General features: G+C 46.1%; 2 protein-coding genes across 10 annotated transcripts; both read right to left on the bottom strand.

Annotated features, from left to right (window-relative positions):
• Positions 1 to 4,629: 4,629 nt before the first annotated feature.
• Positions 4,630 to 5,634, bottom strand: LOC103009175 (60S ribosomal protein L5-like). The gene has a single exon (XM_057542681.1). The coding sequence runs from the start codon at positions 5,577 to 5,579 to the stop codon at positions 4,686 to 4,688; it is 894 nt and encodes a 297-aa protein (XP_057398664.1). The 5' UTR covers positions 5,580 to 5,634; the 3' UTR covers positions 4,630 to 4,685.
• A 6,422-nt stretch (positions 5,635 to 12,056) lies between these two features.
• PIGV (phosphatidylinositol glycan anchor biosynthesis class V) lies at positions 12,057 to 22,368 on the bottom strand. Of its 9 annotated transcripts, none has more exons than XM_007170467.2 (5): positions 22,296 to 22,368; positions 21,203 to 21,292; positions 18,989 to 19,123; positions 14,680 to 15,801; positions 12,057 to 12,881 (listed from the first exon to the last, which is right to left on the bottom strand). In XM_007170467.2, exons 3-5 carry the CDS (start codon positions 19,064 to 19,066, stop codon positions 12,600 to 12,602), a joined length of 1,482 nt encoding a protein of 493 aa, XP_007170529.2. In that variant the 5' UTR covers positions 19,067 to 19,123; positions 21,203 to 21,292; positions 22,296 to 22,368; the 3' UTR covers positions 12,057 to 12,599. The 9 variants fall into 9 exon arrangements, with proteins under 9 accessions (XP_007170529.2, XP_007170528.2, XP_007170527.2 ...); XM_007170466.2 differs by having other exon boundaries at positions 21,203 to 21,287; positions 22,296 to 22,366; XM_007170465.2 differs by lacking the exon at positions 22,296 to 22,368 and adding an exon at positions 21,817 to 22,271.

Genomic DNA, 22,368 nt, shown 5'->3' with positions numbered 1-22,368 from the left:
TAGCGGCGGCGGCGGCGCGCGGCGCTCGCTCGCAGGGGGCGTCCCCATCGCCGCCCCGCCCCGCCCCGCGCGGCCTCCCGCCGCAGCGCCCCCTCCGCCCGGGCCTGGGATGGCGCTCGGGCCCCGAGGCCCGGTCCTGACCCGCTGCAGGGCCCCGACCAATCCCCTGCCGCCCCGATCCCTGCTGCACAATGACGGGGCAGCAGAGGCGCGCTCCAGGACTCTTTCTGTTCTTTTGCAATCAAACCATTTGTTGGGCGTCCGCTGTATTCCGGGCGCCGTGCCGAGCGCCGAGATTTGAGAGGTGGACTTCGTGCTCTACTTCTGGCAATCTGTATTTCCAGGGCCAGGCTTCACCCATCTCTGATGACCTACTGGACAGGCATTTTGGGGGGCCAGCAGGGGTGGGGATGGGGACACAATCTGCTTTGAAAGCCAGGGGCCTGTTGATTACTGTCTTGAAGTTCAAAGTGTCCAAGGGGTATGTGTGGCACATCCTCTGTCCTCCCTCACCCAGCTCTGTGACCTGGACCCAGACCCAAGCTTCCTATCACCTAATGCAAGGTTGATGCCACAGGGCCCCAGTGGTTTTTTGTTTGTTTGTTTGTTTTTTAATTTATTTTATTGATTTATTTTTGGCTGTGTTGGGTCTTTGCTGCGCGTGGGCTTTTTCTAGTTGCAGCGAGCGGGGGCTACTCTTTGTTGCAGTGCGCGGGCTTCTCATTGCGGTGGCTTCTCTTGTTGGGGAGCACGGGCTCTAGGCGCGCCGGCTCAGTAGTTGTGGCACACGGGCTTAGTTGCTCCACAGCATGTGGGATCTTCCCGGACCAGGGATTGAACCTCTGTCCCCTGCATTGGCAGGCGGACTCTTAACCACTGAGCCACCAGGGAAGCCCCAGCCCCAGTGTTTTTCAGGAATTCTGGGTGTATTAGTTTTCTATTGCTGTGTAACAAATCACCACAAATTTAGTGACTTAAAACAACACACGTTATATCACGCAGGTTCCAGGTCAGGAGCACTGGGACTGCTTAGCTGAGCCCTTTGCTTAGTCTCAGAAGGCTGCAATCAAGATGTCAGCAAGGCTGCATGCTCGTCTGGGGACTCAACTGGGGAAGAAAATACCTGCAAACCCACTCAGGCTTTGTGGGCAGAACTTATTTCCTTGTGACTGTCTGACTGAGGGCCTGGCTGTCACCTGGAGGCCTCCCTGAGTTTTCAGAGGCCATCTGCAGTTCCTTGAGGTTACCACAGTTTCTTGCCACATGGGCTTCTACAACATGGCCTCTTACTTCATCAAGCCCACAAGGAGAATCTCTAGCCCCAGTCTGCTAACACAGAGTTTTACATAACGTAACATATATGTAATGGGAGTGGCAGTCCAACACCTTCACCATATTTTATAGGTTAGAAGCAAATCACAGGTCCCACTTGAACTCAAGAGGATCACACAAAGGTGTGAATACCAGGAGGCAGGAATCACTGAGGCTCACTTTAGGGTCTGTCCACCACACTAAGGTTACTGGAAAACCTAAGGAAAAGTATAGGAAAAGAGAGAGCTGGAGACTAGGATAGGAGAGAGTAAGAAAAGAAGTCAGAATACACGATGCAGAGGGGTAGAAAGACAGCAACAATGACCTCAAGGTTCTGTAATTTTTACACATGACAAAGGCCACAGAACCATGCCCTTGGTGCCAAAGATTCTGGATTTGATGAGCCCCACCTTGGAATGAACCATATTGTGGACCTCCTCCCCTCTTGCTCTTTGGCTGTGGAACAAATCCACAAAACTGGACATACTGGTTCAAATACAGATTCCTGCCCCACCTCAACTGGATCTTCTTGCAACCCTAATTCTTTTTTTTTTAAATTTTATTTATTTATTTATTTATTTATTTATTTATTTATGGCTCTGTTGGGTCTTCGTTTCTGTGCGAGGGCTTTCTCTAGTTGTGGCAAGTGGGGGCCACTCTTCATCGCGGTGCGCGGGCCTCTCACTATCGCGGCCTTTCTTGTTGCGGAGCACAGGCTCCAGACGCGCAGGCTCAGTAGTTGTGGCTCACGGGCCTAGTCGCTCCGTGGCATGTGGGATCTTCCCAGACCAGGGCTCGAACCCGTGTGCCCTGCATTGGCAGGCAGATTCTCAACCACTGCACCACCAGGGAAGCCCCGCAACCCTAATTCTTGCTCCTTGTCACTTTATAGAAACCAAAACTATCCTGCTTGACTGTTAGCTACCCTCCTCTCGACCTCATAATTTCTCTCTATTTGTATCAATCCTTTCCTCTCATCTTAAAGATGTGGGCCTCATTCTGTCCATGGCCAACCCTCCACTCATGTCCTATCTCTCTTCCTGTTCTCTGAGACTACAAATGAATCTCAATTCTCCTCTATCAATTAAAATGCAAAACTAAACTAAAAAACCAACAACAGAAACTGCTTTCCGTGTTTGGCTACCTCCTCACTCTAGCTTCAGGTTTATCTTTTTCTCTCTCATTAGCCACTCTTATTAAAAAGTAGCTACCACTTCCCTGTCACTTAATCATTTCTTAACTTTTTACAACTTGGCCTCTGTCTACGTCACTCCCTTAAGAATTCTATCTTAAATGTCACTAGTGACCCATTTAGTGTGGCATACACTACCCATTCTCACCAAAACCCACAGTTCCCAGCCTCTCTTACAGAGAGGTACTGAATCCTGGCTAATGGAATGTGAGCGGAAGTGACAGACTGTCCCATCAAACTCTCAAGTGCTGATCTCCGCTCTCCTTTCCATCTGCTGGTGGAATGGAGGAGACTCTGAGAACCTAGAAAAGAGTCAAACCACATGTCTCCATTCCAAGTTTTAGGGTCCCACTTCTTCTCAATCACAGGAAAGGCTTAGTTAGACTGAATTCAACTGACGAAATTCTACAACATGCACCATATTTTTGTTTTATTTGTAGCAAATAAGGCTGGTGTCCACAAGAAATAAGAGATTCTTTTATGGCTATCATGGAAGCTCTGTGACTCTCTGACCATGTCTTGAGCCGAGAGTTTAAAGACCCAAGCTTGGGACTTCCATGGCAGCCCAGTGGTTAAGCCTTCGCCTTCCAATACAAGGGGTGTGGGTTTGATCCCTGGTCGGGGAGCTAAGATCCCACATGCCTCGCAGCCAAAAAAACCCAAAACATAAGACAGAAGCAATATTGTAACAAATTCAATAAAGACTTTAAAAAAATTGTCCACATCAAAAAAATCTAAAGACCCAAGCTTGTCATTTTCTTTCTGCAAGGACTCTGATGCACTCAGAAGAATTCCTCCCATACAAAGTCCCTGTAGTCATCATCACTGCCATAACAGTCAAGTGCAACAACCACCTGGGCCCCCAAGGCACTTGCTTTAGCTGGCACTTCATCACAAATAACCACAGGTGATAATTTAATTAATCATGTTGCCATGGCATGCCGTGGCTTAGCAGCATCACGCTTCTCATTGACAAGCAGCTTTAGCACATTCAAACCCAATGACACAAGCGAACCAGTTCCCTAATCCCATCTTTTGAGGTCTGTTTCCTGGGATCCCTCCTAGCGCCAATTTCTGTGTCAGTCAGTGTCCCGCCAATGAGACAGAAACCACACCAGTCATTGGAGGAAATTTAACATAGAGAATGGTTAGAATGGTTAACTAGGTATAAAGTTGTTAACTAGACAACTGAAAGGGTGAAAAGAAAACTGAGATACCATGGAGGCAGCAACAGCAGGAAGCATCTATAACTCCTAGGGCTAGGAGAACAAAGGAAAGAGTTTGGAATTACTAAAACTTAGAAACTTAGAAGATGGGCCCTGGACTTCCCTGGCGGTCCAGTGGTTAAGACTCTGCTTCCACTGCAGGGGGTGCAGGTTTGATCCCTGGTTGGGGAACTAAGATCCTGCATGCTGTGTGGCGCGGCCAAAAAAGAAGAAGAAGAAGAAGAAGAAGAAGAAGAAGAAGAAGAAGAAGAAGAAGAAGAAGAAGAGGGGCCCTACAGAGCTGAAACTCAGACCTCTAAGTCTAGTGCTGGTGTCTGGTGTCTCTGAACTTAGAGGAGCGACCAACACTTCTGAGAAAAAGGTGCTATCCAGATGGTGCTGGTGTCTCTGACTGGGACACCATGAAGCTGGGTTTGTAATTTTTGGAAAAAACTGCAAAGTGGATTCAGCTGTTGCTATAAAGGCGCTGCTGCTGCTGGGGTGAAGGAACATTGCTAGGGTGACCTCACACAAACAGGAAGCAGAAGGAAGAAAGGAGTCCTTTCTTTCTCCTGTGACCTCACTATCTCCCTCTAGTGGCCCCTATTGGCAGAGCCAAAAGTAGAGTCAGCTGACAGCAGAAAAGTGATTTGCAGAGTCCCAGCTCCACTATCTCATAGTAGAAAGTAGAAGGGTGGATTTGGAGCTGAGACAATAACTTAATAACTAGCACAGGTGTCTTTATAAAGTATTAGAAGAAAGAGGTGAAATTAGGTGAGAATTAGCTGATTTTCAAGCAGAGGTGGAAGGGAAATGGAGAAAGTCCAAAAATGATGGGCCTTTCAGGGTCAGAAAAGATGACTGCTTCTTTTTTCTTTTTTCTTTTTCGGTTTTTTGTTTGTTTGTTTTTTACTTGTTCAATAAGTTTATTACTGTCTTTATCTGAAAAATCTTCATATAAATTGTGGTTTGGTTTATTAACTCTCAGCAGCCCGTTCCTGAGCTCTAAGGAAGCTTGCCTTCTTCTGAGCTACCCGATCTTTCTTCTGGGCAAGTGACATTTTGGGACGGTTCCACCTCTTCTTTTTAACTTCTCTCTTAGGCTTCTTCTCATACACTGGATTCTCTCGTATTGCAGCATGAGCTTTCTTATACATCTCCTCCATCATGTCTGGAGTTACGTTGTTCTTTATGTATTGAGAGAATTGTTTTTTGTAAGCATCTTCATCTTCGTCAATCAGGTAACGCATATAATCTGCAATGTTCTGCCCCATGATGTGCTTTCGGTGTACCTCAGCATTAAATTCTTTGCTTTCTGAATCATAACCAGGGAACCGTTTGGTACTGTGAGGGATAGACAAGCCTCCGTCGACAGCTCCCTTCAGGGCCCCAAAAACTTTATTCCCAGTAGTAGTCCTGGCAAGCCCTGCATCCAAGTAACAGGTGAAGGCACCAGGTTGACCATCAATGCTTTCCACATTGTATTCATCTCCAGTCACCTCGACTTGGCCTTCATAAATTTTGTCCATACCAAACCTATTAAGAAGCCTGCGTGCCAGCAGCAGGCCAATACAATATGCTGCAGCGTAATTTGTCAGGCCAACCTTCACACCATACTTCGGGAGTTCGTGAGCATAAGCTGCACAAACTATCATATCTCCTTCTATACGGGCATAAGCAATCTGACAAATGATATCTCTGTTAGTTACACGAACTATCATTCTGTATTTGGGTGTGCTGTACTTATTTTTATCTTGAATTACCAATCGTTTCCGAGCATAGTAGTCGGTTTTGCCCTCTCGCCGTCTTCTAAATTTCACTTGGTATCTCTTGAAGTAGGCCTTATTGTTGACAACTTTAACAAACCCCATCCTGTAGAACAGAAGCTCTAGCCGCCACTGAGCTGCAGAACCAGCACGGCTCCGGGGGTGGGGTGGGGGGGGAAGCAGATGACTGCTTCTTGACTACAAATTGTATAAGATCGAAAAAGGTCTTGAACAACATGAGGTGAAAGATGTGATCACCTCTAAGGCAAATAGCAGGTGAAGAGTGTGGCCTTTCCACTTACTTCATATGACTTCAATGTAGCCACCATTACGTTGAGAGTGAGGCAAGGGGGTGATGAGGATATAAATATATCAGCTTGAGAATTCTATCTATGAAAGAACTTGAGTGCGGTTAGTGTCACATGGATCTGACTAGAAGCAAATAGAGCAGAAATCTGTTGTGTTAATTATGTGTGTCAACTCAGGCCACAGTACACAGATACTTGGTCAAATAATCTAGATGTTTCTGTGAAGGTTTTTCTTCAGATGAGAGTAACATTTAAAACAGTAGACTTGAGTAAAAGCAGATTATCCTCCATAAATTGAGTGGGTCTCATCCAATCAGTTGAAGGCCTTAATAGAAAAAAGACTGACTTTCCCTGAGAAAGAGGTAATTCTGCCAGTAGACTGCCTTCAGACTCAAGTTATAACATCAGCTCTTCCACTGGGTCTCCAGCTGCTGGCCTATTCGGCAGATTGTGGACTTGCCAGCCTCCACAATCATATGAGCCAATTCATTAAAATCTCTCTCTCTCTCTCTGTACGTATATAGATACATACATACATATAGATATAGATACACACACATGTACATCCTATTGGTTATGTTTCTCTGGAGAATTCTGACTTATATACCAAAAAATATATATATATTTTTAAAGCTTGTGTCTCATTACTTCTTTTTTTTTTAATTTAATGTTTATTTATTTTTTATACATTTATTTATTTATTTATTTTTGGCTGCGTTGGGTCTCTGTTGCTGCACGTGGGCTTTCTCTAGTTGCGGGCTTTCTCTAGTTGCGGCGAGCAGGGGCTACTCTTTGTTGCAGTGTGTGGGCTTCTCATTGTGGTGGCTTCTCTTCTTGCGGAGCACGGACTCTAGGTGCGTGGGCTTCAGTAGATGTGGCGCTCAGGCTCAGTAGTTGTGGCTCGTGGGCTCTAGAGAGCAGGCTCAGTAGTTGTGGTGCACGGGCTTAGTTGCTCCGTGACATGTGGGATCTTCCTGGTCCAGGGCTTGAACCCGTATCCCCTGCACTGGCAGGTGGATTCTTAACCACTGCGCCACCAGGGAAGTCCCTACTGTCTATTTTTTATTGAAGTAAAGTTCATTTACAATGTTGTCTCTTTTTAAAAAATATTTTTATTATTTATTTATTTATTTATTTGGTTGCGCCGGGTCTTAGTTGCAGCAGGGGGGCTCCTTAGTTGTGGCATGCGAACTCTTAGTTGTGGCATGCCTGTGGTATCTAGTGCCCTGACCAGGGATCGAACCTGGGCCCTCTGCATTGGGAGTGCGGAGCCTGAACAACTGCGCCACCAGGGAAGTCCCTCCAAAAATACTTAGAGGTAATTGTATTGCCAAAGAAATTATGAGCCCAAAAGAAAAAAGAAAAAAGCTTTGACTACCTAAATTTAATATGAAATCTCAAGGGACCCTGAATAGCCAAAACAGTTTTGTACAAGAAGAATAAAATTGGAGGTCTCATACCTCCTGTTTTCAAAACTTACTACAAACCTACAGTAATCCAAACAGTGTGGTATTGCCATAAAGAAAGGCATATAGATCAATGGAATAGAATAGAGAGCCTAGAAATAAACCCTTGCATATACAGTCAAAAGATTCTGACAAGACCTCCAAGACCTTTCAATGGGGAAAGGACAGTCTTTTCAATAAATGGTGCTGGGAAAACTGGATATTCACATGTATAAGAATGTTAGACCTTTACCTTACACCACATAGAAAATTTACCCCAAATGGATAAAAGACATGAACATAAGAGCTAAAACTATAAAACTCTTGGAAGAAAACATAAGGCAAAATCTTCATGATTGGATTTGGTGATGATTTCTTGCATATAACACTGAAGGCATAGGCAACAAGAGAAAAATAGATAAATTGGACTTCAAAATTAAAAACTTTTGTGCATTGAAGGGCACTATCAACAGAGTGAAAAGGCAACACATGAAATGGGAGAAAATATCTGTAAATCATATATCTGATTAATATCCAAAATATATAAAGAACTCCAACAATTCAACAACAAACAACCCAATTTAAAAATGGGCAGGGACTTCCCTGGTGGCACAGTGGTTAAGAATCCACCTGCCAATGCAGGGGACACGGGTTCGATCCCTGGTCTGGGAAGATCCCACATGACACAGAGCAACTAAGCCCGTGCACCACAACTACTGAGCCCACGCCCTAGAGCCCGTGAGCCACAACTACTGAGCCCATGAGCCACAACTACTGACCCCACGTGCCACAGCTACTGAAGCCCAAGCGCCTAGAGCCCACGCTCCGCAACAAGAGAAGCCACCGCAATGAGAAGCCTGCGCACCGCAATGAAGAGTAGCTCCTGCTTACCACAACTAGAGAAAGCCTGCGTGCAGCAGTGAAGACCCAAAGCAGCCAAAAAAACAAAGGGCAAAGGGGGACTTCCCTGGCAATCCAGTGGTTAAGATTCTGCACTTCCACTGCAGGGGGCGCAGGTTCATCCCGGCCAGGGAACTAAGCTCCTGCATGTCACGTGGTGCGGCCAAAAAAAATAAATAAATAAAGGGCAAAGGATCTGAATAGACATTTCTCCAAAGGTATACAAATGGCCAATAAGCACATAAAAAGATGCTCAACATCACTAATCATTAGGGAAATGCAAATCAAAACCACAGTGAGATACAACTTCACACCCACTAGGATGGCTAGTATTTAAAAAAAAGAGAAGAAGAAGAAAAAAAAAGGAAAATAAGTGCTGGTGAGGATGTGGAGAAATTTGGATCCTTGTGCATTGCTACTGGGAATACAAAATGATGCAAATGCTGTGGAAAACAATATAGCAGTTCCTAAAAAACAACAACAACATAGAATTAACATATGATCCAGCAATATATACTTCTGGGTATTATACCCCAAAGAATTGAAAACAGGGACTTGAACAGGTATTTGTACACCAATGTTCATAGCAGCATTATTCGCAATAGCCAAAAGGTGGAGCTATCCAAGTATATCCCTCAACAGATGAATGGATAAACAAAATGTGGTGTATACATACAATGGAATATTATTCAGCCTTAAAAAGAAAGGCAATTAAAAAAAATTTTTTTTTATTGAAGTATAGTTGGTTTACAATGTTGTGTACAGCAGATGATATTTGTTTCTGGTTTTTTAATGACAACGACAATAACAATGATGATGATGATGATGATAAAAAATAGCTACCATTCATTAAGTTCTTACTATGTACGACGTGCTATGCTAGTGTTTTATCTAGTGCTTTATCTCATTTAATCTTCATAACTACTCTGTGTGGTAAGTGATGTCACCCCCTATTTTAGAGATGAGAAAACAGGTTTAGAGAAGTTGAGTCACTTGCCCAAGGTTTTACAGGCCCTCCTTCTCTCTCTACATTTTTTCTTTTTGACAGTCCCATCCAATATCATGGCTGCTATTAATTATCATATCTGTGTGGATGGCTCCCTGACCCCTCTCCTTGTCTCCTGGTCCACATTTCCTGGCATATGAATGTGCTGATGGCATTGTAAACTCAACATGTCCAAAATGCAGCTATTCTTGTGTTAGTACTGTTCTAAACATTTTTCATTTAATTCACATAACTCTGAGAGAGATAATATTATTATTCATATCTATGAGGTAGATAGTGTTATCCATGTTTTATAGATGAGTAAACAGAGGCCTAGAGTTTCAGTATCTGGCTCACCTTTACACAGCTAGTACACAGTGGAGCTGGGCTTGGGGCTGATTTCAATGCTTAGACCACAATAATGACAATACCTCAGTTCCACTCAAACTGAGCTCTCCCTGTCCTGTTCTGTTTCCTGCTTCCTATATTCATTCTCTGCCCTTAACTTCAAATCCTACTGTTCTTCAAAGTCCAACTCAAAGGCCATTCCCTACAAAGTCTTTTCAAGTATTCCAAGCTGGGAGGGATCTCCATCTTGTGTGAATTTACAGAGAACTTACTCTGTACCACACTTACGTTTTCCCAAGCATACAAGTAAAATTTTAATTCATCCTCACCATAAAAAGTTCAAGTAGAGAATATTGAGCAAGAAGTTTAAGTATTTCTTCATTCCCCAGAATTTATTAGTTTTTTCCTTGACTAATGTTCCTGTGTTTCTGCTAGAAACTCTTATCAGGCAGCTATTTGAGGACAGGAGCCAGGGCGAGTCTTCTTTAGTCCCCTAAAACAGGCCTTACTAAACAATTGCTGAAAGAATCAATCAGTTGCAAATCCCATGAGCCTGCACACACTACATTTTTTGGATGAGGGTGAGAGGGTCTGTTTAAGAAAAGTGATTTTTTTTTCCAGGGGGACTGGTAAAGCCATGTCAAACACTCCCTCTCCTCCCACCTTCATTAAAGAACAAAAAAGCATCTACTTCTAGGTACATAAAGCGTCTGGTTTCTGTTTTAGCTGGGTCTCAGAAGGAAATGACTTTTCTCTGAAATTGTAGCCGCCCAACCCAGCTGCAGCATTGTTAGACCTCAGGGTAAACAGGAAGCTTCCTGCCTTGGGCCCTTCATATCCCTCTCGCAGGCTATTAAAGACTGTTAATAGGATAGTAAAAGGACAGCTGCTGGCCATAAAATCAGCCCATTCCTTAGATCCTTAGAGAACTAGATCCCTCCAAGGTCAGAGAGAAAACTGTGTCCATCTCCAGGTCACACCAGGTATGTCCACCTAGCTGGGGTCCTCACTTAACTCCTCTATGATCAGCTGTAACTGATCTTTGCAAAATACCAGAGTGATTTAGTTCCTTGGTATTAGTTGAGAAATGAGAGGTTCGCATTTATAGGGTTTCCGGTCCTTGAAATCATTCGTTTCTGGGAGTGACGAGGTCTAGTGTGAACGTTAAGCTGAGACTGCCAAAGCAGTGAAATCACCCCCTACCCTACGGAGTTTGAGTCACCTCTTCCAGTAGGGAAACAATCAGTCCTGATTATCCCCCCAAAAGAGGCAAAGAGGTCAATCCATGAGAGCAAACAGTCTAGTACTCCTACCTCTGCAATAAAGAGCTGAATCAGGCCCTCAACTCTTCCTGCACACAGGGTGGAAGTCCCCAGATTTGCAGCTGTGGGTGAGGAGGGAGGGAACAGTTTCTGCCAACTGGAGGGACACTAGGGCAGGGGTGATCATCTTTTGCCAAGAAGGGCACTCGGGTGTCTTGGCAGAAGGCAGAGGGCTGTCCCGATCTGTGTGTACATTTTCAGAAGCATTTGACTCTGGACCAAATTCTCTCAGCTGTGCTAAAGCTGGGGCGATGGATGGGAAATGCTTATTGGCCAGGCTGACTAGGAGCTCCAATAGAGGGTGCTGGGGCTCAGCCAGGAGCTTCCCTTCAGCTGGCAAGTTTAGCTTTCAGTCATGGTCAGAAGAAGCGTGTCAATCCATCTATTTCGAAGTTTCTGCTTGTTGGAATTTTTGGCTCAAACGGGGAAAGAGTGGTGATGATGCAGAGCCTCTTACCTGGCTCAAAGAATGAGAAAAAATAGCTCAGCAGGGGTCAAGATTTCACTACAATTATAGAGACAAGCCCATTACCAAATGGGGACCAGGAAGATACCGTTTCATTCAACCCTGGACTTAACCTACAATTTATCAATTCCTGCTGCTGTGTTGGCTCATCTGACCCTTACCTACCAATCAAGAAAGCACAGGCACTCGGGCAGGGCAGGAAAACCAGTCACTGCTCACACACTGAACATTTAGTTGCCCCTGGGCAGGCTTACTTACACAGGACAGGGAGCCTGATTTGCCAAGTGTCACTGCTTTCCCTCATTCAAAGGAAACATCACTGAAGTTACTCCTCGGAGTGCTGAAAAGAGGAGAACTGGATATTTTTTCCAGTAGGATAATGTAATTTTCCCCTAGTTTCAGGAGAGGTAACTAAGGCTCTGAAAACTCTCCCAAGGTCACACAGCTGGTAAGTGGGGCTTTACGGGGAGGATCAGAATCCAGGCCTCCTGCCTCCTCATGCAATGTTCTTCTTACCATGACTTTTTTCCCCCAAGTAACTTGTATTAATTTTTTTTGCATCAATTGACCTTTAATATCCAAATGAAGTGTGGATGCAGAGTATGTGGCAGGGTCTCAGCCCTTAATTTGCATTATTTTTTTAAAAAGGTAATTTATGGGAATTCACTGGTGCTCCAGCTCGGTGCTTTCACTGCTGTAGACCGGGTTTAATCCCTGGTCAGGGAACTAAGCTCCTGCAAGCCGTGCAGCCAATAAAATAAAATAAAATAATTTTAAAAATAAAAATTAAAAGGTAATTAATCGCAGATATAATCAAAAGTTGTTTAATTTGCATATCTTTGTAAGGTTTTTCATATAAATAAGTGAACAAATCATGAAAAAAGTCATCAGAAACAATGTCCCATTTAGGAAAGATGGTCCCATCTTACTTAGGCTACACTGTCCAGGCCTCCACCATCACTGTGTGGACGATGACCAGCTTATCACCTAGAGCCTTTGATGAAATTCACATTTAAATAATTTACATTTAAATTTACGTGTGGGTAGGTGGTAAGTTTAAGACTATCTCTGCTATGGTTGATTGACAAGACAGATCCAGGTATGCTTTAGACCTGGAAGAATATTTCTTCATTTACAGAGAAAATAGTTACTACCCTAAAATCTGCCATAGCCAGGACCAGAAGGGGCTCTCTAGAGGCTCACACTTCTCCCATTCCTAACCAACCTTCAAGGAGAGAGAGGTTCTAACAGGGCAGAGTAAGGGTTCCAGGGCAGCACAGGCAGCCCCAGCATGTATTTACTTTCAGACCCTGGTTAAGTCTGCTTCAAGCCTGTCCCCTAAGTCTCCAAGTCATGTCCAAGGTAGGAAGTTGCAATGCAGGAGTAGTCCCAGGAGCCAGTAAGTCAGGAAGTAGCCTAGAATGCATCGTGTGACCAGAGAACAAGTTTTCCAGTTGTACAAGAGTCCCATGATAGAGTTTCTGGGGATCTTTTGTCCTGGTGGGGAGTCCCCTGAAAGAGGCTTCCAAGGCACAGTCTCTAGGGATCTCAGCAGCGGTTCTTGATCCTGAAGCAAGTGAGCTGAAAACCAGTACACGATAGGAGTGGAGGAGCATAAAAACCTGGTGAGAACCTGGAAATCATAAGAGGGGGAAAACCCACACAATTACTGGAATGTCACTGCCTCAAACTGGATGAGCCTGGGACTTCCCTGCTGCTGGGTGAGTTAGAGCTCTAAGACTAGAAATGTATTACACTGGAAAAGATATTCATTCAGCAGAGCTTAGGATCTGCCTTATAAAGCTGTGCATGACACCAGCCAGGTGCTGCAATGTTACAAATAAACATGGCTACACACTAATTACCACAATAATGGGCCAATTGATACTAAAAATTCTATGGGGGTTGTGGTCAGGGGACTTCTCTGGCGGTCCAGTGGTTAAGATTCCGTGCTTCCAACGCAGGGGGCGTGGATAAGATCCCTGGTTGGGGAACTAAGATCCCACATGCCATGCGGCATGGCCAAAAAAAAAAAAAAAAGTCTGTGGGGTCCACTTTTAGCCCAGGGCCAGGACTCTTATCCCCTGCCCCGTGAAACGGTTCCCTCATCCCACGGGGATGGCAAAGCAGAGAGAAAGGGGGCAGGGGATCCTGTGGTTCAACACTGTCCCTCTAGGGAAAGTCAGAGCCAGGTCTCCAAATGGTCTCCCTCATCTATCCTTGAAACTCTAAGCTTCGCTGGCATTCACGCTAGTAGCTCATCCAGCTACAAACACAGAGTGCTCCTTTCTATTTCCCCTGTGCCTCTTAGTCACACAGCTCAGAGAACTTCACAGACAGCCAATGTGTGCCTCCAAGAGGCAGCAACTGCTGAGGGGTGGCCAGCAAGGAGACAAAAAGACTTCCTTGGGGCTTCCCTGGTGGCGCAGTGGTTGAGAATCTGCCTGCCAATGCAGGGGACACGGGTTAGAGCCCTGGTCTGGGAAGATCCCACATGCCGCGGGGCAACTGGGCCCGTGAGCCACAACTGCTGAGCCTGCGTGTCTGGAGCCTGTGCTCCGCAACAAGAGAGGCCGCGACGGTGAGAGGCCCGCGCACCGCGATGAAGAGTGGCCCCCATTCGCCACAACTAGAGAAAGCCCTCGCACAGAAACGAAGACCCAACACAGCCAAAAATAAAAAAATAAATTAAAAAAAAAAAAGACTTCCTCAGGGTTTATGGTGGACCTGGGGCCACAACCAGGAACCAAAAAAAATCGAATGTATGATCAAACCCTTCCCATCCCTCTCTATCCTCCCCACCAACCGAACATTGCACAAGATCGCTCCTCTGAAAATGGAGCACCTGCCAGAGCTCAGAGTACCTCAGAAAGTCGACATTCAAGCAGACATTCTGGGTATAGTTGTATGTTAGGGGAAGGTCCCAGAGATACCCTCTATGCTATTCCTGTAACTCAGTCAGATCAGGTCCTTTCACAACTCTCGTTGTCTTCGCACATGCCCTGCCATTTGCCCAGAATGTTCTTCCTCTGCTTCTTAAATGGAATTCCTTCTTACTCTTCAGGACCCAGCCTAAATATGATGCCCTCCTCACCTCCTTCAGCCAGTTAGCCACTTATTCCTCTGTGCTTTCACAATACTTTACCTCAAAAATATCTCCAATTCCATCCCACTATACTATAATTTAAGCTGTTAAATGTCTGTCTCTCCATTTTGACCCAAGACCTACTAGGGCAGCAATCTTAACTTATTTATGTTCTACCCTCAGTGATCTGACCCAGGAACTCACACTAAAAACATCCCCAAATAGTTGTTGAATGAATAAATTAGGTACAGGTCACTCAAATGGGAGAAGTTAAATGTCCTCCCTGTCCCTGACTAAGGGGTTTGGCCTGTGTTCCCACCTTTTCCCAGCCAGGAGTCCACCTCACCTGAACATGCATGCACAGACTGCCGAACAGCAGCAGCACTGCAGCGTGGACTAGGTACACAAACACCCGAGGACTGAGGAATCCAGGACCAGGCTTCTCTGGGGTCTCTTTGTTCTTGCTCCTTTGCATCCCAAGTGTAAGGCAGAGCCAAGGATGGGTGGTCACATATGTCCAAGTTGCCCAGGCAACCAGTATAGCCATTGGTGCAGCCAGTAGAAAATTGGGCACCTGCTTGAGTTCATAGTATCTCAAAAAGCCAACATTCCAATAGATATCCTGGATGTAGCTGTATATTAGGGGAAGTTCCCAGGAGCACCAAGGCGGCTCATTTCCCTCTACGATTCGGTAGCCCTTGTCCACAGCTAATTGCAGCAAGGGCTCAGGAATGGGGTAGGCTGAGCCTGGCAGACAGAACTGGGTATAGGCGTAATATTGAAAGAGGGCAAAGGGAAGGCTAAGTGTGAGCACTGACAGGAACACAGAGCCCATCAGCTTCAAGAGCTGTCTCAGGGGATTCCGCACCACGAGAGAAGAGAAAAAGGCTCGGCACTGAGAATGCACGAGGAAGCCAACGTTGACCAGCCCGTTGGAGCGCACGCCAGTGGCAAGGGCAAAGAGGAGTCCACTAGTCCAGCTTCGGCCCCTTTCCAGCTGCCCCAGGGCGCTGAATGTCAGGAGGGCAAACAAAGCTTCTGAGTAGCCAGCCGCCAGGAAGACATTGGCGGGGCTGAGGCAGAAGAGCAGCGCTCCATAAAAAGCCTGGCGGGGACAGCGCAAAACCAGACAGCCCAGGTCATGAAGCGCAAGTGCGGCCAGCACGGAGAACAAGGAATTGAGCGATGCTACTGAGATTAGCAGGCAACTCCGTAGGCTCAGTAACCCCCACAGGGGTCTCAGCAATTCAGTCCCCACCAACAGGACCAGGGGGAAACCAGGGAAGAAGGCAAAGTTGTGCTCATACAGGTAGCCATGCTCAGCAATGAACAGGAAGTGTTCAGCATCCCAGTGAGATAGGCCGCCCAGGAGACTTTCCACAAGTTGGTCCACAGAGCCGGAGGGGGTGAGGCGAGGAGGAGAGAAGGCTTCTGCATGATGGTCTGGGATGATGGCATTGAAGAGAGCCTGTGGGATGAAGGAGAACTAGGATTTTGGTTGAGCCAGTGGAAGAATTACCATTTAATAAAATGAGGAGGAACAGACATGTTGGGGAAGAATCACAAGTTAAGTTTGAGATGGACATTCCAGTGCAGAGGTCAACGAGACAGTGAGATATATGAGTCTGAGGGTCAGGAGAGCAATCAGGGCTAGAGATACAAATTTGGGAGTCATAAGTGTATGGATGATATTAAAAGGTGTGAGACTGAATGAGATCACCCAGGGAAGAAGTGCAGATAGAGAAAAGAAGAGATCTGAGGACTGGGCCTCAGACATGTCAACATTTAGAGGCTTGAAAGAGAGTGAGGATCTAGCAATAAAGGTAAAGAAGGAAGGTCAGTGAGGTAGGGAGGAAACCAGGAGAGCATGGTGTCATAGAACCAAGTAAAGCAAAGGAGTGATCGGCTCTTAAATGTTGCTGATAGGTCAAGTAAGATGGGGACTGAAAACTGACCGCTGGCTTTAGCAATGGGAATGTCATTGGTGACTTTGACAAGAGCTACTTCAGTGGAGTGGAGAAGAGAGAAGACTGCCTGGACTGGGTTCAGCAGAGAAGGGGAGAAGTGAGACAGCAATACAGACAACCGTTTGGAGGAGTTTTCCTGTAAAGGGAAGCAGAGAAATGGGGTAGTAGGTGAATGACATTGTGGGGTCAAAAGAAATCTTGTTGTTTTTTTTCCAAAGGTGGGAGGTAAGTATTTGTTTGCCAATGGGAATATCCAGTGGAAAGGAAACCACTGAGTATGCAGGCGAGAAAGGGAAGAATTGCTGGAGCAGGCAAAAGGGGATGGAATCTGCTGTGGAGGTGGAACTGGCCTTAGAGAGGAGACAGACAGTTCATCCACCCTTCAGTAGTGAAGGCACAGAGGTGCAGATGTAGGTATGCTGATGGCTGTGGTGGAAGTATTCAGAAGGTTACTTCTTATTGCTTCTACTTTTCTGAATTTTCACTCAGGAAAACAAGCTGGGGAAAAGGTGCTAGAGACTTGAGAAAAGAGGAAAATGTGTAAAATAAGTCATCTATGACCCTAGTTCTCAAAATAGGCTGTGCACTGGAATCGCCCAAGGAGTTTCAAAAATACTGGTGCCTGGGTTTCCCTCCTGCCACAACACTGATGACTTAAACAATATGGGGTACAGCCTGGGCATTTAGATTGTTTTTAGCTCTCCCAGCTGATTCTGATGTGCATAAAAATTTGAGAGAATGGGTGAGCAACTGGACCAGGGAAATACACTAAGATTGCCAGGTAGCACTAAGGACTCACTTGGGTTAATGATATTGAATACAAAGAGACTAGTTAACACAGTTGTGCGCTTTTCTCTGGGCAGATGCACGTGTGGAGTAGACACAGAATTGAATTTAACCAAGGTTGGGCTTTTGTCTTGTGATTAAGACATAGGGAGAAGGGAGCGAGTGAGTTGTACGTGTATGCATGGTGGACCACGGAATCTAAACTGGGTAAGAAGTGGAGCTGAAGCCATGAGGTAGGTGAGGGACAGTGAAACCGTGGTAGAATCAATGGATAAGTCCTGAGGGAGTGGAAGAATCGTTAGAACTGGGGTAGTGGAGGGAGTGAACTGGAAAGATAGGAGATAGTGGTTAGATGTATCAGCTTTATTAATACTGAAACCACCAAGAAATATACAGTAGTGCTGGAAAGAGCTACAGTGAATCAGGAGCTAAAACCTTCAAGGAATGAGGAGGAATGAGTTGTGGCTAACAGAGATGACAGCAACAATAAAGGGTAACTGGGGTATAACCTGATGGCATGAGCTTTAAAGCTGGAAGGGGGGGAGGGGAGGATAATGAAATAGCATTATTATTAAATGTCTTTTTGCCCCATTAGATTTGGTCAGCTACTTAAGGGAAAAGAGATCGTGACTTTTTACACTCCCACCTAGCATAGTTTGACCAGAGCAGGGACTTAATAAAATTTGGTTGTTGAGCAAACAGTATAGAGGAAACATATTTGTTTCCAAATCACCATCTGAATTAGAACCCAGCTGTCCTGGTACCCTATCCCAGATGCCGAGTCACAGTATTGCTCCCTTAGTTCTGTCGATCATTCAGCTGATGCTGGTTCAAAGACATCATCAAGTCAGTTTTCCAGCCTAGCAACAGGAGTATAACCTCATTTTTAAGGTTCTTTCCTTTTTCGGTCAGTTTCTTTATCAGGCCACTTCAAACAGTGAAAACAAGTGGGAAAGGAGTGACAGTCACAGGTAACAGCCCTAGTCTCCAAGCTGAAGACACTTCTAATTAAACCTGGGACCCAGCAGAGGCTGTTATGCCTCATATAGTGGGGGAGGAGAGAAAAAAGGAGTTTTCCACAAAGGAACCACCGATGAGCCTCAGAGAGAATGTGCTTGTGATGAAAGGCACATATAATATGCGAATAGAGCATCCCTAGGGTGTTGACATACATTCAACAATAACAGATACTGAAGACCTACTAAGCACTGGGCACTGTGCTAGGCACCATACATAGTTCATATATACCTGAAATTTGATTAAAATATGTATCAAGGGCAGCCTTGGAGGGGAAAGGGAGTTGTAAAATGCATTCTGGGGGTTGTGTGTGGGTGAGACAGCAAGGGGACACAGCTGGGGGAAGAGTAGGAGACACTGCTGACTAAACAAATATACACAGATGGTCTCAGGACAGTGCCACCTCTCTCCCACTCAACTGACTGATGCAACGCTCAGTCTCCTGGTCAGGGGACCCAGGGCAACGCTTTGAGCTGTCACACCCTAAACCAGAACACACCTGTTCTGGTTACAGAACATCATGGTCTGCTGGAAAGACCACTAGCCCAAGAGTAAGGAAACCTGGGGTCTGATTCTGGTCCTTCTCTAACTTGCCTTGTGACTTTAAGGAAGCCATTTATCCTTTCTGGGCCTCAGCTACTTCATGTATAAAATAAGAGATTAATAGATCAAAATAAATAAATAAATAAATATAAAATAAGAGATTAATAGGTCATATCTAAGAGTCCTGTCCACTTTTCAGCTATGTGGTCTAGGTCTCTATAGTGCTAACCACATGGTCTGGGGAGGCGCATCTGGGAAAGGGAAAGAAGATGAGGCCTATTCTTAATGTCTAGTCCAGTCATGTGGCAATGGCATGTTCAGGACAAAAGATCAGAGACTGACCTGCAGCACCAGAGTCAGGACACGGCAGCTGACTGCAAACCCCAGGACCTCTTTCCGGGATGTGTCCAGGGGCCACATCCTCTCACCACCAGGAATTCAGGGGGGCTGCTGCCAGGGCTGAACTCTCTCAGGCTTCTAAACTCCAAAACCCAAGGAGGAAATGTCACACATGGGCAGAAAGTAAATTCTTGAAAGCATTTTTCATGAAAACATCACCCCTGCTTCAGGACTACTATGGCAGACTTAACCACCTTACTTTCCAGATGAGGGAAAAGCATCTTAAAGGCAGATGGAACCTCTTCGTGTCACTCTGAAGCACTGTATTCTTGTAGGGGACGTTCCACACAGGTAGGCATGAAGCTGGAAAGCTAAGCTCACAGAAAACCTTTAAAAGCCTGTTGAGTGCCCCTATCCAGGAACTAAAGACCTGGGTTCAAGTCCTGACTTTGTCATTCATAAGTTCTCATTTTGTTCTTCTAAGCCTCAGTTCTCTGTGTATAAAATGAGATCGAGGGACTTTCCTGGTGGCACAGTGGTTAAGAATCCGCCTGCCAATGCAGAGGACACAGGTTTGAGCCCTGGTCTGGGAAGATCCCACATGCCGCGGAGCAACTAAGCCCACGCACCCTAACTACTGAGCCTGCGCTCTAGAGCCCGTGAGCCACAGCTACTGAGCCCGCATGCCACAACTACTGAAGCCCGCGTGCCACAACTACTGAAGCCCACGCGTCTAGAGCCCGTGCTCTGCAACATGAGAAGCCACCACAATGAGAAGCCCGTGCACTGCAAAGAAGAGTAGCCCCCGCTCACAGCAACTAGATAAAGCCCGCGCACAGCAACAGAGACCAATGCAGCCAAAGATAAATAAATAAATTTATAATAAATAAATTAATTAATTAAAAAAAATGAGATCGGACTATTTTGCCTGTCTCATGAAATTGTCACGGTGGTGAAATGGACTGAAGTGTGAAGAAGTACTACCAAATCTATATTGTGGTTGCTGTTATTTAGTGTGTGCCCTTTCTCTGTTGCCCAGAATAATAAACTAGGTCCCAAACCAGAGTCCCAAAAGTGGGGCATAGAACTGAACTGGAAGACCATAATGACTACACACTCTAGTTAAGCTCTCTGATGTGTGTTCAGCTGGTCTGTTAAATTAAGTGGAGAAGGAAAAGAAAACCACCACTCAGCAGGACTTCAGCCAGCTCACATTGCTAAAACAAACTTAGGGGGACGACAGAGTCGACTACTAGGGATGGGGAAAACTGTTATTTCCCATCTCTTTGTTGGAATGGCAGCAATGTATAAACAACTGCAAAGCCATTCTGAGGGAAGGAATGCACGTTAAGGCTTTTTTTTTTTTTTTTTTTTTAACAATTCCTTGCGCTAAAAGAAGTAGCAATGGCTCCTACGGAACCAGTCGGAAATCAGAAGGAAGGGCAAGAGCATCAGAGGCAGCTCCACAACTTGGGGTGAAGAACTAACCCTAAAGGAAAAAATACTAGAACTGAGAAATTAACAGGGAGGCCTGGAAGACTTTTCTTTCTTCTCTTATCTGGCTAACACCTATCAAACCTTTAGGTCATCACTTGTTTCTGGACTTCTCTGACTCTCACTAGACTATGTGATATGCTCTCATTACACTCTGCCTTGTCGTCTTTATTGCTATTGCTTATTTAGGTTGTTTATGAGGGCAGGGCCTAGCACTACAAACAGGCATTTTAAGCCTGTGTTCTAATTGAGTGGAAGTAGCAAGCACTGGATATGGCTTCACCAGTTCATTGGCTCTGGATATAAAATCCCTGCTCCGGGTACTCCTCCCAGCATATCTCATGTTGAGAGCAAAACGACAAAGTCACAGAAGCCACAGGAAAACACAGTTTCTCCAGAAAACTGGCCATAAGCAACAGTTCTCTTTCCTCTCAGCACAAGGGGGCGCCTGTTGCTTACTCCATCACCAGGAAGCCTGGAGGAAGGGAGGGGCCACAAACGCCACACTGGTTTGCTCATCAAAATTCAGTTCAAAGGCAAGCTTTTGAAATGCCCCCAACACTGCCAACATCTGACTCGCCGAATCGAGAGGAATCGTAGAAACAAGCACAGCCAACCTTACACGGCCGCTGGTTCTCCATCCTAGGGTGAATTCACTTTTTCCCTTCCTTCATTTCCCACCCACATGCAGAAGAGTTGGAAAAAGAAAAGCACGGAACCCACCTCTGCCTCTTCACCAGGCTTCCATTCTTCCTTTCCTTTCTCCAGAGTCACGCTCTAGACCCAGCGATCACAGAAGACTTGTAGCCTACACTTAGTTTACAGGTAAACCATGTGAAAACAAAAATAAAGCCAGTGAGCTCTCCCTCTCAGCTAATTGCGGGCTTCACTTCCCAACAACCCGTTTACGAAATCACAGACCCTCTGAACTGGCAGGACACTTACAGAGCAACTAGTTTTACTCTATTATCCCGTGAGATAAATATGTCCCAGAGAGGTGAGTAATAAAATTCTCCAGAGTTTTTACATCAGAGATCTCATTAGACTCTGTGTAATTACCATCGCCATTTTATGGATGTGGAAACTGAGGCTCACTGGGGTCAAGTGGGACTCCCAAGGCTATATTTAAGGAGAATGTCTTTTTTTTGTTTTGTTTTTGTCTGAAACATCAATCTTTCCACCAGCCGTCACTCCTGCCAAAGGGGATGCGCTCTTTCAGAGCCAGAATTACAACCAGGGTCTCCCAACTCCCAGCCCAGGACTTGTCCAATGACAGCGCATGCTCTTGCTGGCTATGCTTAGGTCAGGGAGGGCCCTATCTGAGCAGATAGGAAAACCTGTTGAATCGGAGCCCAGGACTCTCTGGGTAAGACTAACATCCTCTCGGGCGGGCGGGGGGTGGTGGTGGTGTTCGGACCCAGGGTCCTCAGGACCAGAGGCCTTGCTGGCCGCCGCGAGGCAGGGGCCGCCTTCTGCCAGCCTAGCCGGGTCCGAAGCCCGTTCTAGCCCTTTCCTTTCGGACACAGTCCCAAGCGGGGATTGGGCATCTCCTCTCCCCAAAGGGGCCACGGCTCAGAGGTTACTCTCGAGGGGGCCAGCGAGGCCCGGCCCGGCCTAGGGCCGGAAGGCAGGGGAGGGCGGGAGGCTGTAACGGAAGAGGCGGCACTGGGAGGCCGCTCTGGTGGAGGGGCGGGGCTCCTCGCTTCTCGGCGGCCTCCGCCTCATTTCCCTCGGCCTCCGTTTGACAACTTCCCTCCCCCCAGAACTCCGAGGCTCCCAAGCTGGCGCCGGATCCCCAGCGCCCGCCGGTCTCTACCTCCCAGGCGGGGCCCGAACCATAGTTCCTCCATCCGGGCCCCCGAGCGGCCGCGCCTGCGTACTGGTTCCGC

The sequence above is a fragment of the Balaenoptera acutorostrata genome, chromosome 1, assembly GCF_949987535.1.
Source record: "Balaenoptera acutorostrata chromosome 1, mBalAcu1.1, whole genome shotgun sequence".
NCBI lineage: Eukaryota > Metazoa > Chordata > Mammalia > Artiodactyla > Balaenopteridae > Balaenoptera > Balaenoptera acutorostrata.
The sequence above is the reverse complement of the archived record's forward strand: the minus strand, read 5'-3'. Positions and strand labels throughout refer to the sequence as shown.

Bases quoted from the DNA above. Each gene is read 5' to 3' on its own strand.
- LOC103009175 (XM_057542681.1), bottom strand. From the start codon at position 5,579: ATGGGGTTTGTTAAAGTTGTCAACAATAAGGCCTACTTCAAGAGATAC.
- PIGV (XM_007170467.2), bottom strand. From the start codon at position 19,066: ATGTGGCCCCTGGACACATCCCGGAAAGAGGTCCTGGGGTTTGCAGTC. The intron at 15,802-18,988 runs GTCAGTCTCTGA...TTCATCCCACAG, and splicing joins TCCTGACTCTGGTGCTGCAG to GCTCTCTTCAATGCCATCAT. The intron at 12,882-14,679 runs GTGAGGTGGACT...TATGATTTCCAG, and splicing joins GTCTGTGCATGCATGTTCAG to GTTCTCACCAGGTTTTTATG.